General features: G+C 48.5%; 1 protein-coding gene across 1 annotated transcript; it reads left to right on the forward strand.

The window, feature by feature from the left end:
- The first annotated feature begins 9,173 nt into the window (after positions 1-9,173).
- Positions 9,174-16,153, forward strand: LOC120699116 (primary amine oxidase-like). The gene is made up of 4 exons (XM_039982982.1): positions 9,174-10,618; positions 13,193-13,306; positions 15,010-15,557; positions 15,650-16,153. Exons 1-4 carry the CDS (start codon positions 9,263-9,265, stop codon positions 15,858-15,860), a joined length of 2,229 nt encoding a protein of 742 aa, XP_039838916.1. The 5' UTR covers positions 9,174-9,262; the 3' UTR covers positions 15,861-16,153.
- The last annotated feature ends 394 nt before the right edge of the window (positions 16,154-16,547 follow it).

The following is a 16,547-nucleotide window of genomic DNA, read 5'->3' on the forward strand; positions in this document are numbered from 1 at the left end:
TTCTCAAAAGGTGATCAACGAAGATGAATTGAATGATCTTCAAGAATTTATTGGGGAGACTATGGCACAACTCGAGATGTGCTTCCCTCCTGGTTATTTTGATATAACAGAGCACTTAATGATTCACATGGTCGACCAAATACGTGCACTGGTTCCACTTTACCTACACGAAATGTGGACGTATGAGCGTTTCATGTCCATTCTAAACCGGTACGTACTAAATCGTGCTTATCCTGAGGGTTCTATGATCGAGGGATATAGTACTGAGGAAGTCATCGAGTGTTGCCTTGGTTACCTAAATGATAAAGTATCCATTGGTCTGCCCGTTCCTCGCTTTTTTGGGAGGTTGGAAGGGGTTGGGATGATTGGGAGAAAAATATTTATTGACAAGGATTTTAAAGGACTATAACAAGCCAAGAGGAGTTAGTCTAGTAGGCGAGTCTATAGAGCCTCTTGATGTAAGTGCAAAGTTTCAGAACACAATCGGTTCTATAATAAGAACAAAGATGATTTTGGATCCAACGATCCCCAATTGGCCAACAGTTCCTAAGGGTAGGAAGGAGGCGATGTGGCAACTATTGAGTTGAACCTTTATTTTGCCAAGAGAAACTCAAGATACAGTGAAGCATTATGCTAAGAAGATGTTGGGTGAAAATTTCCGCCGGTGGAAGAGTGAACTAAATACCAAGTATGTGCAGAAGGGCCGAACACCTTTTCAGATTATGGGGACATCACACCACAACAATGGAAAGAGTTTGTTCGGCAAAAGAACTCTGAGGAATCTCTAGCTCTGAGCAACATAAATAGAGATCTAGCATTGAGCAACATTCATAAAGTCCATCTTGGCCCGGGGGGATACCAAAGAAAGGCCGATCAGTAGCGGCGTGAAAGAGAAGCTATAATAGCCGCAGGGCTACCTGACCATTTTCAAGGCCTTATTGATCGTGGCTGGTTCTGGCTTGAAGGAAGAAAGCCTAAGACAGTGGATGGCAAGCCACATTTTGACGAACCACAAACCGAAGCCGTCGCACAAAAAATATATGAACTTACCGACCATTAGAGTCAAGGAAAGTTCAAAGCCAAGAGGGACAAGGATGTGCTTAGTACAGCCCTTGGATCCAAAGAGCATGGAGGTCACGTCAGAGGCGTGTCCTCTAAGTTGTCATTTGAGGATGGGTTCCAAGAGGACCGGTCAATCTACAAGAGGCATGACCACTACAAGAAAGAGATGATACAAGTGGCAGAGCAAGCAGCAGAATTAAAATTTAAGGAAATATTTGCCCAAATTGCAGAGCAGCAGTCCGGCTAGCTTGTGACGCTGCCCCCTCCGGTATTATCCCAATCGAATTCGACATGTGCTCAGAGCAGTGTTGCGTCAACGACAGCACAACCATACCCGGTGGATCTGTAATAAGTACTACTCCATGCATGCTGCTCTATCCAATCGGTAGAGCTGGGAAGACGAAAGAAGTTGTCAAGGCCCACGTGGATCCTGTTGGAGCTTTATTTGAGGGAAAACCAATCCCGCCCCTATATGCATGTGTGCGAGTGCAGAAGCTCCTGAAATCAAGCTATGAAGACATCGAGATAGACATCCTCACTGCAGATGGGAAGACCATGCTTGGACAATGCATTGGCATCACCATACTGTGGCACAAGCGATATATTATACTGCTTGTTTCACCAGATCTTATCTCGCCATCACCACAACAGTCTCTACCAGCTCTACCATATGTACCGGCCCCGCCACATCGCCACAAGCTCCAGCAGTTCCTCCAGCTCCACCTTCGTCACCAGCTCCTCCAGCTCCATCTTCGCCACCAGCTCGTCAAGCTCCATCTTTGCCACCAGCTCCAGCATCTCCACCAGCTCCACCTTCGCCACCTGCTCCTCAAGCTCCATCTTCGCCACCAGCTCCAGCATCACCGCAACCAGCTCCTGCATCGTCACGAGCTCCAGCATCACCACCAGCTCCTGCTTCCGGACCAGCTCGTCTACCAGTTCAAGCATCATCAGCATACCTAGGCAAGAATCACCACGAGCGCACACGGGCTCGACTCCACCGCCACAACTTGGCCAGAATGTACCACGAGTGATACGGTCTTATGAGAAGGAAGACTCAGAGATTGTAAATAGATGGCACGTGGCAAACACCAAGCAGAGCTCAAAGGATAAGTTCAAGGATAAATCAAAGTATGTTTCGGATTCTAGTGTCACTAGACGACCGGGCTTTTCCTTGCCCCGCACTGACTACGACTTCCATCATTATGTTGGGGTCGATGACATAGCAGATTTACCGGAATGTCTGCTAAAATTTGAATATGGTAAGCCATTTCTACCCGACTCTTTGATTGAAGGGGTTCCTCCTTTTATGAAGAGGATGCATAGTTGGTACACGAGAGCATGTAGACTTGGACTCAAAACCATTTGGGCTCGGTATGATCCCGATATTTTTGGACCCAAATCTACGAGTATCAATGATATCATGTTCGATTTTGAAGAGATCCATGACATGTTCTGCCTCAAAGAACTCAATATAGAAATGGTCAGACTCTGGTGCATGTAAGTATTGCATCCGAACTGATACCTTGTATGCAATGACCTATAATTATATATGCATAATTATCTAATTAGTTGGGACATTTCATTCTACAGGATGCAACAACGACAAGCGGATGCTATAAATCGTAAGGTTGTGTTCCTTGACCCGTTCGCTATTTGTGAGTTAAGGCATTACGGGCCAATGTTGTGGAAGGACGACCACGATGAGCTGAACAAGTGTTCAACGCGCAAAGCAAAAGCTGCAAAGCGAAGAGAGTTACACAAAGATATCGTAAGGAAAGTTGGTGCATACATATTGCTTCAAATGCAACGGTGGCAGGACAGGGATGTCATATGGGCACCATACCACTTCTGGTATGTGTAATTTCAATCACTTGTTATAATATGCACTTGCTTCGAGTAAATGCCTATATGATATTTTTGCAGAAATCACTGGATTGCAATTATATTACAGCTGAAGCTCGAAAAAATGCTTGTATTTGACTCTGCTGATTTTGAGAAAAAAAACATACGCAGAATTCCTATCCATCCTAAAAATGTTAGCGAAATTATTATCCTCTACATTTATTTTTTCATATATCGTATTGGACATCATACTAAATCTTCCATATATAAGTAACTTCTTATTTATTTTTTCCATAAAATAACAGGGCTTGCAAGCACTACATTTTCAAAGGAGGAATTCATTCCCGAGATAGACAAGAAAAAATGGTGATATGCACACACTTTCCATGCCACAAGCAACCTGCAGGTTCTGTGTACTGTGGATACTATCTGTGCGAGCACATGAGGGAGCTCGATAGATATACAATAGATCCCCAATGTGTAAGGGTCTACATTTTGCTAGGAATAGAAGCATAATTGCATATTATTCTGCTTGCATCTAATGAATGTTTTATTTGCAGGCTTCACGGGAAAAACACCAAGGTCCACTCCATGAGCGACAACTTCTCAATATAGTTGATGATTTATGTCGTTTCATATTGCATGAAGTGGTCCATATATATGGATATTTTGTTCACCCGGAGCATGACCTGTCAACTGACTCAAAATATAGAAACCTTCGTAAGTGGGACAATCAGTAACTCCGAGCCGGCTATAGTAGCATTAGTCAGAAGAAATAGGACAAAACTATGCAATTAATTCTATGTGCAATTTCATGATGAATGTATGTACTCTAATGATTCACTGTACTGATACTTTCTTTATAATTTTGTTTTGAATTTGTAATTAGTTATATTTAAACATCATCGATAGAAAATCCTCAATTGCGCGCTAGCTTGATATGTGAAAGTTCACGCGAACTAGAAGTGGGAAACACATTTGGTAAAAATTGATGGGAAACAAATTTATAAAAATTGGCGGGAAACAAATTTGAGAAATGGGTGGGGCGGGAACCAATTTCCAGGGGCGGGTTGTGCCACAAGCCGCCCCTGAAAAAGAATTTTCAAGGGCGGCTAAAGGTACAAGCTGCCCCTTGAAAACTCATTTTCAGGGGCGGGTCAGGGCATTGCCCGCCCCTGAAAATCTTTTTTCAGAGGTGGCTGATGCCTTGACTTGCCCCTGAAAACTCATTTACAGGGGGGCGGACTCTTTATCTGCCCCAAGAAATCTCGATTTTTTGCAGCGAGAGACAGGGACGGGTATCGCGCCCGCCCCTAAAATGCTATTCTACCCACCCCTACAAACTATTTTTGTAGTAGTGACAGTTGCAATGGACTCTTCTCAACGGTATTTACCATCATTTTTTTCATCTACGAGTGCTTTTTAATTCATTAAGCAAGAGTATTGTAGTGATTATTACAAATGCAATGTACTCCAGACGGCGAGCAGCCAACGGCCGGAGTGCGTCATAGCTGACAGGGAGCACGGAGTGGGTTGAGTTCGCGGCAACGGCAAGCGACCGCGTCGAATCGAGCGAGCGGCGGCGGTTAGCAAGCAGAGGGAGCAGGGCGGCAAGGAGCGTGCAGGTCCGGGTGAGCAGGTGGCGCAAGCCGCGGCGACGGCGAGCGGACACCAGAGCAAGCGGCAAGCAGACCAGAGCCAGCAGCAACCAGCCACAATTAAGGCATAAAGATAACGTCGATAGAGGAAAGGGTATTTTCATCCTTTCTAGTGCCTGAAAATGCGAAAAAAACAATCAACAAAATGGATTAAATGGCATTGAAAACTAGTTGTCACGTTTTAGATGGTGATTTTGTGAAGCCCATATTTGTGATGGCAATTACGCGAAGCTCAACGTTTGGGATGGCGAAAATCTAAATTTCTCGGTCATAGCGTGGCGCAAAATTGCTCGTTTTTGATTCTCCACTAAGTTTGGGTGTTGTCGAAGAAAATATTGCACAAATTCTATCAAAGTTCCTTCTGTTCGACCAAATATTGCTTTGCCTTTTTCCTTATCTTGGTGGCTTATAAAGATGCAGAGTGCCGGAGACAAGAACAGGTATCGTGTTGACCAGGACAAATGAGCTGACGACGGCGGTTTGCTGTATGCGAGGATGAGTTTATTGGGTAAACATTTTCTCTCTACCTAAGCAGAAAGTGATCGGGTGCTCTACCCTAAAAAGAGGAGGGGTGAATTAGGCACTCTTAAAACCTTAATATATGGCTCCAACTAATTTGCACAAAACTTAAACTAAAACAACATATCCAGATGTGCAACTACGGTTCACCTTAGTGTAAAACCCTCATCCCAAAAGAATTTAGCAATCTATAGCCAATCCTATCAAGAAACTACTCTATAAAAATAAAGGCACATAAGTTGCAAAATAAAATGCGGAAGCTTAAAGAGAGGGATGAGAGGAAGCGAACTCTCGACACGAGAATTTATCCCGTGGTTCGGATTGCCACAAAGGCGCCTCTACATCCACGTTGTTGAAGCACTCACTAAGAGTATCGCTTTCCGGCAAACAAGTATCTTCCGTGAACACAATCACGGTTACCTTGATCCCGATCTTCACTAAGAGAGATTGGCCACGAAGGAGGGGTCTTTGTCCCCCGGACAATGTTGTCGACGCCGCTCCACACCAAGCCGGAGGGTCGTTGACTTGCCGGCGAGCCACCAAAGCTCCAAGGATGGCCGGCGCACCAAGATACAATATTGGTTCACTCTAGAACCACAGCACAAGGATCTAAACCTTGCTTGATCACTCACTCAAGAGTTAATCTAGCACTAACCCTCACAAAGCTTGTGCAAAGGACTAAGTATTTGATCTTTATGCTCTTGGATTGCTTGGAGGTGTTCTTGGATGTGTGTGTGATGTTTTGGGACTCCAGCAAACTCAAAATGGCCGGGGGAACTTATATATATATGCCTCCAAGTCGAACTAGCCATTTGTAGCTGTTAGCAGCTTTTCTGCGTGGGCATCGGAACTTCCGGTGCTTCTGCATCGGTTCTTCCGGTCACTCACAAGCTGAAACTAGCCGTTGGCTTCTCTGAGGCTTCTACAGCTGAGTTGGCACCCATCGGTTGAACCGATACAATGGTGTTGATTCAACCGGTGACTCTTGATTATCTTGTAGCCGTTGCTCTTGCTGACGTCATTGCTCCGACGCACCATCGGTTCAACCGGTGCTGAAGACTTCGCTTCTGCTCGCTTGACATCATCTCTGGACAATGGTACATTGATTGCACCGATGTCTATCTTGACATCGTCGGTTCAATCGGTGCTTCACTTGATCTTCATTTGGCGCTCAGACATGCACTGATGCCCGGGCGTCGGATCTTCCGACAACCATCGGATGCACCGATGCTTAGGCATCGATTAAACCGGTGACTCTGTTTTCTGCAGAACTCGTCCAATTCAACGTTTCTTTCGAGTTCTTTCTTTGTGTTTTGCTTTGTATGGCCTTTTTACTTCATCCCTGTGATCTAGAAATGTTCACTTGATAAAATCATTAGTCTCATTGATTGCGTTGTCATACGATCACTAAAATCACTCGAAATTGCATAAATGGTGCCCTATTCGTTACACCTAAGATTCTTGTTGTCCTGTGTAAAACATGAGCACCTCGTCTGTACATACTAACTGTATATAATTGTTCTTTGTCTCACATTGTCAGATATCAAGGATTGTAAACCAAATTTTGCTCCAAATCGAGGCAAAGATTCTCGTTCAGTTTATGCTGCTCTTTGTTTGTTTGCCTTCATGACATGCAACACACACCCATATCGAAAAGATTATATATATCTTATGACATAACAATATGCAACTTGATGTTCTTTTGCAAGGACGAGGCTACCCGGCTGCCAACCAAAAATAAAAGGACTGGTAAAGGTGGAGACAAGTGGAGCTCTGGTAGATACCCGACAAATTTGATCGGCTCGGCAGGGGAAATTTTACAATGCTTGCGAGGTGTCCGGAGACGTTTCATGTGTTTGATTCATGGGCCCAATATGAAGGAATGCATTGAGAGGCGTCCATGCGGAGGCGTTGGGAAGCATTAGATATGTGTATGGCCGGTGGGCTCATATGTGCCGTAACACCTCTCAATGCCTCTAAAGTTAAGAGTACTATGAATTATTTATGGCAATTTCTTTTCGATAGTTATTTTTTAATCAAAGGTAGAAGGGAATCGACAGCCAAATTATTAGGAGGACATGGCTAAACTTCTGTTTGGCCAGCCAGGGTTAATCCAAACACGCCAAAATTATTTGACTTCAACGTGATGGAAGGATGGGTTGGTACCCATCACGGCGATCAGACACGTCGCTGCCGAATCAACAGGGATGAGCTTCAGGATGGCACCAATCACCAGGCTGACCAACCTGATCATCACGCTGTTGAGCCAGAGCCTCCCGCTCAGGTGCTCCGTGCTAGAGAACGTCCGTAGGAGCTCCACGATGATCACCTGGAATGCCGCGGTGGCACCGGCAACCGCTGAGAAGATCTAGCTGCTGAAATTGCCGCTGAACTCATCAACATCCTGGTACGCGGATCCTTGATGCCGAACACCCGATGAGCGTGTACCCGTGGTTGGGGATGTCGCTGCCGCTAGTCACGTCCTGGTACGCCAGGCAGAGTGTGCGCAGCGCCTCGCACGCGAACGCGTCGATGGAGCTGACCGCACGATTGGCCTTGACATCCGTGAGTTTCTCGACGCTCCCGGTGCCGTCGATGATGGAGCTGCACCGTCTCTGGGGATGGACGGCGGCACGCGGGGACGCGACGACCACGACCATGGTCTTCTACACCGAGTTGGAGGGCTCCACCTTGAGCTTCATGGCGTCCGGGGAGAGGGCGAGGCCGACGCGGCACGCTGGGGGTGGAAGGCGGAGGCGGCGATGGGGGAGAGGGCAACGGCGTAGCAGGAGGAGCGCGGCGCGGGCGTGGCCGAGGGCATGGCAGGAGGCGACGAGCGTGGAGTTTGGCGAGCTGCTGCACCAAAGGATATATGGGAATGATAAGAGGGAAAAAGAGGAGCAGAAAAATAAAGAGATAGAGGAGGAATAAGCAGCAACTCTAGGGGGGCAATAAAGCATCGCTAATTGAAAAAATTGACAATAGTAGTAGATCCAACAGTTATATGAAAGTTGCATCTCTCAACAAGATGTTAACCTTTGTAATTGGCGGTTTCTTTTGTTTGGGTCAGAAAAACATAAAATCTCGCCAAAATCTGGACACAGACCCTGCTCATAGCCTTTCTACAGATCAGTTCTTCAATCTGGAATCTACGGTGGGACTGCATAGCACAAATCTGGAATTTGGAACCATTACTGTGATTGTCTAAGGCATGGAAGTGAGGTGCCAGGTGGCGAGCTGATTGTATGCGTGGCTAGCATGCAGTTCTGACCGTGCCTGGACGAAGTGTGCAGCTGAGCGAAATCCATATATCCACATCTTCCCACCCCAAGCTATCACAAGGCATCGTTCTACTGAGGTGAGGTGGGACTTGGACCGTCCTGTGCCGGGCCAGCCCGGCTCTCTCCTGCCATGTCAGATCTAGACTTTTCAGCACATTTAGGACATCGGCATAACAACGTCTTCGTGTCGTGCTGGTCCAAGCACGACCCTTCAAATATTTGCAGTGGGCTTGCGTACTCATCATTATAAGAAGAGATGATCATAAGTAACACGCCATGCCTATGCATTGGTATATTAGCAACAATGAGAAAAAAAATCAAACTAATATAAGAAAGACGAGAAGAGACGAGTTGGAGCCTTGGAGGAAAAAGTGCTTTATTAATTTTGTTTTGCAGTAGTACACTGCCTCATTAAAAATTTTACATCTTATAATAGGGCTCAATAGGAAACGTAAGAGTACACTAGTGATACAAAGATAACCTCTAATCCTTCGGTGATGGTTGTTAATTATGAAGCAATATTAATCGCAATAGTACAGTAGTGGGCTACGTGCGAGGTAATGGACTATTTTCGTGCCGTGCTAGCCCAAAACAACTCAAAATGTGAGTTCTGAGATCCTTGGCATGCCCCGGCTCTCGTATTCATGACATGCCGACACGGCCAAAATTTTATGTGTCGTGCTTTGGGTCGTGATAAAAACCGTACCGTAACCCGTTCAATAATAGGAGGGTCGAAATATGGTATAGTGGACAGCGGACAGCAGCTGCCCTCGTCCCAACCTCCCAAGGCGCCAAGCACCGTCACCAACTCACCATATATACGGCGGCAGAGGTCATTACTGAGCTCAGTGCTCTGCACACACCAAGGCCAGAGGAGAGGAGACACCCACCACTCCAATGGATCACTCCACCTCCCTGCTCCGGCTCATCTTCCTCGCCCTCGGGGCCGCCCTTGTCCTCCTCGTGCTCCGCTCCGCGTTCCACCTTCCACGCGGCATCGACACGCCAACAACCTCGCTCTTCGACGCGGCCGCCGCCGCGGGCAGCAGCTGCACCCGGTTCGCGCCGTGGGGGTGCCGGAAGGGCGACCGGACGAAGCCCAAGCCCAAGCCGCCGTCGCACGAGACAGACGTGCCGCGGCACCCGCTGGACCCGCTGACAGTCAGCGAGATCAACCGCGCGCGCGAGATCCTCCGCGCGCACCCGCCGTTCGCGTCGTCGCCGTCGTCCCTGTTCGTGCACTCGCTCGCGCTAGACGAGCCGGAGAAGGCCGTCGTCCTGGGATGGCGGAGGGGCGTCGACCCGCTGCCCCCGCGCCGCGCCGTGGCGGTCGTCCGGTTCCGCGGCGAGGCCTTCGTCCTCGCCGTCGACCTCGCCGGTGGCGCCGTGACTCCTCTGCCTGTCCCCGCCTCCGGGTACCCAACCATGACCATGGACGAGCAGGTGTCCCTCTGCTTCGCGCCGTTCGCTGACCCGGCGTTCAACGCCACCATCCGCCGGCGCGGCGTCCGGCTGTCCGATGTGGCGTGCCTGCCCATCTCCCTAGGGTGGTACGGCCCCACCGAGGAAAACCGCCGGTTGATCAAGGTCCAGTGCTTCTCCGCCGAAGGCACGGCCAACTTCTACATGCGCCCCATCGAGGGCCTCACCGTGCTGGTCGACATGGACACGGCCGAGGTCATCCACATCTCGGACCGCGGCGCCGGCATCCCGATCCCCGCCGCCGCGAACACCGACTACCGGTACGCCCGCCACATGCAAGAAGAAGGCGACCCGGCATCGAACGGGTTCCAGAAGGTGCGCGCGCCGTCGATGGAGCCGGCGCCGTCGGGCCCGGGCGTCGAGCTTGTGGACGGGCACACGGTGCGGTGGGGCGGCTGGGAGCTCCACCTGAAGGCGGACGCGCGCGCCGGCATGGTGGTGTCGCGCGCGCGGGTGCAGGACCCGCGCACGGGCGCGCACCGGGAGGTGCTGTACAAGGGCATGGCGTCGGAGTTGTTCGTGCCGTACATGGACCCCTCCGAGGCCTGGTACTTCAAGACCTATATGGACGCCGGCGAGTACGGCTTCGGGCTGCAGGCCATGCCGCTGGTGCCGCTCAACGACTGCCCGCGCCACGCGCGCTACCTCGACGGCGTCTTCGTGGCCGCCGACGGCCGGCCCTACGTGCGGGAGAACATGATCTGCGTCTTCGAGCGGTACGCCGGCGACGTCGCGTGGCGGCACTCGGAGAGCCCCATCACCGGCATGGACGTAAGTGCTCTTACAGTCTCCATCACCGATCTTGTCCTTTTTTCCATGTCTGTCACTGGGGCTGCGAGTCATACGCTAGATAGTACACGAACCGGTCCTCTTCTAGTTTTTTTTTTTTGGCAACACTTACCTTTCAAATATAAAAGGGTTTTTGGCAACTCGCAGAGGGTGTGGCAGAAAGTGGCTTAAGATATTTCTGACACTGTAGTACTGGGAGTGTAAGAACAAAAGCGAGAATCTTGAATTGCAGATGCGATCAACAACAACGGGACAGCATCTGAAACCGTCCTATTCAATCTTCCGTGAAATAGAAAATGAAAATATCTGAGCTTCAAGGACTCGTGGTAGAAAACAATTATTCTACAAGTTCATTCATGATTGAACTAATGTTTGTGGTAGAAAAAGAAATTTATATAATAAGAAAAAATGGGCACCTGAATTAAACTAGGTAGATTATTGCCACGGAGCCAGTGCTATACGTCAGGCTAGGCTTAGGCTTAGGCTAGGCATGCCGTGCCGTGCCGTGCCAAATGTAGCCGCCGGTCATCTTTTTTGGCTAGTGGCAAGTATGTGACAAAGACTGGTGGTAGACAGATCAGTGAGCTTTTTTTCTTGCGAAAGAATATATAATCTTCAGAATTTATCTGGGAATGATGAAGAGTCTTGGGCAAGACTACAGAATTGAAGCACACTTCCTGAATTTTTTTTTGCTTAACTGAAAAGCTGAAACCTTAATTTTACAAAAGATTTAACGGGAAGTCAGTATAACGCTGGTAGTATTAGTGACGCCGGATGGCATTCGCTCGCTTATTTTAGGTGGGGGCAGAAATTGCCTTGAACTTGATTTCTACTCGTCGATGTACATACTCAAGCCTCGAGCCACCATGGGTCCATGGCTGAACCGCTGCAGCGCTCATGCTGCCATGCGGGGGAGGAGTGAGGGGGTCTTTGTGCTGCAGTTAGCTGGGGCCAGCAGCCCCATGGCCACGATGGTGTATGGGGAGCTCCTCCCCTGTCATTAGAGATATCTTCTCAGGCATTCATGATTATTGAACTTGACCATTTCTTTTGTATGTGGAAACTAGTGTCACCAATTAGAATTTTATCCTAAAGAATCATGTTGTATATAGACTCGTTGCTGTTAAGGGTGCGTGTAGTATACCCAATACTGTCTTCTAGGTTAATTAATTAATTATTGTATAGTACAAGGTCATTCTAGCTGGTTCAATTCTACTCCAAATTATTTACGTGAAATGTTGACCTAGTTCATTTTATCAAGCTTTTCAGGTCAACCCAATGACCTAAAATAACAAGGATTGTGTCATTAGTTACTATATATGGTGCACCTAATATTTGGGACAACCACTACTACAATAATCTTTACCGAGGCGGGTAAAAACGAATAACCGAGACATTTTTTTGCAACCGCCTCGGACCTTTTCTGAGGCGGTTGTAGGCTCGGTTAATCGAGTACAAAAAAATTAAAAAATCAGAACCCGTGGATAAGTCCAGTGAGCCCATCCACAGGCCCACCAAGCCCATCCATAGGCCGCCACCGCAGCTCGCCGGTGACTTGCTGGACCACCACATTGAACGTGGTGGAGAACGCCTTCGCGGAACAACCCATCCTCCTACGGATCCGTCCTCGCCCGCATCAGATCTTGAGGTGGTGGAGGACGCCATCCGTGGGGAAGAAGGGGAAGGCCGCCACCTTGACCTCACTGCCTCCGCCACTCAAGCTCACGCGCCGCCGCCTTGCCGGGCTTGCACCGCCGCCGCTCGAGCCAGACTCCCGCGCTTGCTCGGGCTCGCGCGCCGCCTCTTGGGGTGGGGAGGCGCTGCTGCCTCGGTCGAGCTCGCACCGCCGCTGTTGCTGTTCCCCACGCCACCACCTCGGCCAGGCCCACACCGCCGCTACTACCACCATTGCAGCTCCCCATGCCGCCGCGAATGAAGGGGAGAAAGGAGAGGGAGCTGCGCTGCCTGGAGAGGAGAGGGCCGCGCGCCACCTCCGCTGCTGCTGTGGACAGAGAAGTGCAGCTCAGGGGCGGCGCTAAGAGAGGGAGGGGTAGCGGCTGGGAGAGGGAGGAGAGGAATGAGGAGGAAAACCCTAACTCGTGTTTATATACTTCAAACGACATATCATGCCGAGAAGGGCTGTCTGGGCTTCGTGATGGGCCAGTATTATTTGAGGCGGATCTTATGATGTGCCTGTCTCGGTTAATGTTAACATAAAAACTCAGATGCAGAATTTTAGATTCAAATCACATGGGGGAAAGGTATAAATTTCTCTTTGTTTTCTAATATCTAGTATTACTCTCCGATCCAGTTTTAAATGCACGATGTTTGCGACATCTATTTGTGAACGTAATTAACTGTGTTCCGAACGGCTGCAAAATTAGAAGAGTGGCTCACGCAGTAGGTGAAGTGGAACTGAGCGAGGTAGCTACCAAACCGATGGCTCTATCCATGATGCAACGTATGGTTGGACCCTAGCTAAGCTAGTGATGACACCGGTCTTTTATTTTGCTCTCCCCCGGAAGGACAAAACACACTGAAATAATGCTCCTGCAGATAAGGGAGTCGCGTCCGAAGGTGACGCTGGTGGCGCGAATGGTGGCCTCCGTGGCCAACTACGACTACATTATGGACTGGGAGTTCCAGATGGACGGCCTCATCCGCATCAAGGTACTCTCTCTCTCTCTCTCTCTCTCTCTCTCTCTCTCTCTCTCTCCCGTACGTGCAAAAACGTGCCAAGTTTTTTATGCACACGCTTCTGCAGGTGCATGCACATCGTCGGTGGCATTTGGACCGGTTTCCAAGAAATTAGGACGATTGATCTGCTAACTAGACTCTGAACAAAAGATTTGCCCGTGTCCTTATATAAATGATACTATAGATGTTCTTACTAGTCCTGTAGTTAATAAGTTTAGACCGTTTGTTTAGAAAATTTTAGACATACTACTAGTACCGGAAAATGATCATGTTACCGTTAATTAATTATAATAGTTATGATTGAAGATCGCGCTATTTATTTAATTCTCTAGATTCTCAATAAATGCAAATGCATAAAAACCAGAAAAGTTACATTTTAAGTTTCATACTCTTCTCTATGCAATTATTTCTTAGTATTTGTTATTGTTTTACTTAGATGTACTTTACTGCAATTTAAATGAACAGTTTTGTGGGACCAAATTTAATGTTCTTTTCCAAACGGAGGGAGTATAAAAAATGAAAGTAAAGGGGCCATAACATATCAACAAGTTGGAGAGGCTGTTGATTCCGATTCTTAAGATCTCTGCACTAATAAATACTATATTATTACGGGTGGTACTTTGGGTTTTTTTTCCCAACCGGACACCCCAAACCGGAGCACTCCGGTTCTGGTTTACCGGACCGGTTTGACCAGTTACTGGTAGAAACCGGTCAAATTCAAATTTGAATTCAAAAAACTCAGTTCAACCGGTTCGTACCGGTATACCGACCGGTTAGACTGGTTTACCGGCCGGTTTGACCGGTTTGAATTCAAATCTAAATTTAAAATCGCATGTGTAACCGGTTTGGACCGGTATACCGGCCGGTTTGACCGGTTTACCGGCCGGAAGTGGGCCTTAATGGGCCGTCTCATTTTTTCCTTTTCTTTTTTGTTTTAACTTTAAATGCCCTAAAAGTATGTTAAACGAACGAATTTTTGAGAAAATTTTATACCATTAGATTCGTCGCACCTTGAAGTATTTTTAAGATTTTTTTGAGAATTTTTCATTTTTTCAAATTCAAATTTGAATTTTGAATTTGGGCCGGTTTGGTACCGGCCCAAACCGGAATCGGACCGGACCGGTTTGACCGGTAACCGGTCAAACCGGACCGGTTCCCACCGGTTAGGTGAACCCTGGTGGTACTAGCTTCAGTCAGATTCTCATGCATGATGGTTTCAGCGACTTAATTGAACCCTACATTAAAGATCAGGGATTCGATCTTGCTGGTTAGTGGAGCTTCACATCACTGGGATTGGTACTGCACGGCCGGCCTTGGTTGGCTGGACGTCTCGGCCATAGTCAGCTTGTTACCTCAGCATCCAACTACCCACAACACAATTTGTCGACAGAAAATGGCGTCGCTGTTCCATCCATTTCATTGGACAGTATATCGTCCAGTGATGGCGATCGGCTAGCTAGCTTTAGGAGGACAAGCAAGCATGCTGGGAGCACGCAAGTGCTAAACTTCCCTCGACAGTGGATGTTGCTTGCTACAAATACATCCATCGACGGATTATTATAGTTAATCAGTCTTGTTTACAGAGATAGTATATATATTCGGCAGGTAATAATTAACGGTGTGATTTGTGTTAATGATGACCTGACAAAATCATCGTCTGTGAAATTCAAATTAAGGTTGGCCTCAGCGGCATCCTCATGGTGAAGGGCACGGCCTACTCCCACCTGAACCAGGCCCGCGACAACGAGGACATGCACGGCACGCTCCTCTCCGAGAACGTCATCGGCGTCATCCACGACCACTTCGTCACCTTCCGGCTGGACATGGACGTCGACGGCGCCAACAACTCCTTCGTGCGGGTCGACATGGCTCGCCAGGAGACAAGCCCCGGCGAGTCTCCCCGGAGGAGCTACCTCAAGGCCACTCGCCGCGTCGCCCGGACCGAGAAGGAGGCCCAGGTGCGCCTCAAGCTCTACGAGCCGGCGGAGTTCCATGTCGTCAACCCAACCAAGAAGACGCGCGTCGGCAACCCCGTCGGCTACAAGGTTGTCCCCGCCGGCACTGCCGCCACCTTGCTCGACCCCGAGGATCCGCCGCAGAAGAGAGGTGCCTTCACCAACAATCAGATATGGGTGACACCCTACAACAAGACCGAGGAATGGGCAGGCGGGTTGTTCGTATACCAGAGCAAAGGGGAGGACACACTGGCCAGTTGGGCTGACAGGTTTGTTAGTTTGTATCTGCTAGACTTTTATTCCATCCAATTAATGGATTATTATTGTATATGATGTGATGGTGATGCGCATGGACGAACAGGGACCGTCCGATCGAGAACAGGGACCTGGTGCTGTGGTACACGCTGGGGTTCCATCACATCCCGTGCCAGGAGGACTTCCCCATCATGCCCACCGTGTCCTCTGGCTTCGACCTCAAGCCGGTCAACTTCTTCGAGAGCAACCCCATCCTCAAGCAGCGACCGACCATGGAGGAGGACCTGCCGGTCTGTGCCGCCGCCACCACTGCGTGAGCCCCATAGCTGGCAGGCGAGGTGATGCTTTAGTGCATCATCTATCAGTGGCTCTGGAGTAGAGCGTGTTATAATGTACCATTGGGCATATAGGGCCGGGCCAGGGCAGGACTGATGATTAATTGGAGCCATGTCCTGTGTGCTCTTGCTGCTAGTAGCTACTCCGGATATATAGTAAGTATGTGATGATAATGCAGCTGTGTGATCTCATGATCTGCTGTACTCTATGTCAAAACTAAATGAGGACTTCCAATTGCTATGACATCAGTAGATAGCCCTTGGATTATAGAAGAGCGATAGATCTACGCGGCCATGCTGTCAGACAAAAATATGGCTGTTCAGTTAGAAGTCTTTATTGATGTGGGCATGACACGCATGGATACGATCATTCAACAAAAATATACGGTGAGCTTGTTCCTATACACTTTTAGCAATTTTAAGAATGGTAAAGTTTGTAGGGCAACTTGTCGCGCCAACGCATGACCGCACCATGGTACGGTGGCCTAGCTATGGCCTGCTGTGCACGCGGCCAATGCCTTCGTGACTCCCACCTCCCTCGTCTCTCTCCCTCCCTCCTTTTGCATGTCTCTCCTTTTGAATCAAGTTTCTCTATAAAAATATTTTATCTTCCTCGTACGAGTTTTGTTTTGAATACCGATTGCACCATTGTGTTTATACGATGAGATG

This window comes from Panicum virgatum, chromosome 3K (assembly GCF_016808335.1).
Source record: "Panicum virgatum strain AP13 chromosome 3K, P.virgatum_v5, whole genome shotgun sequence".
In the NCBI taxonomy this organism is placed as follows: domain Eukaryota; kingdom Viridiplantae; phylum Streptophyta; class Magnoliopsida; order Poales; family Poaceae; genus Panicum; species Panicum virgatum.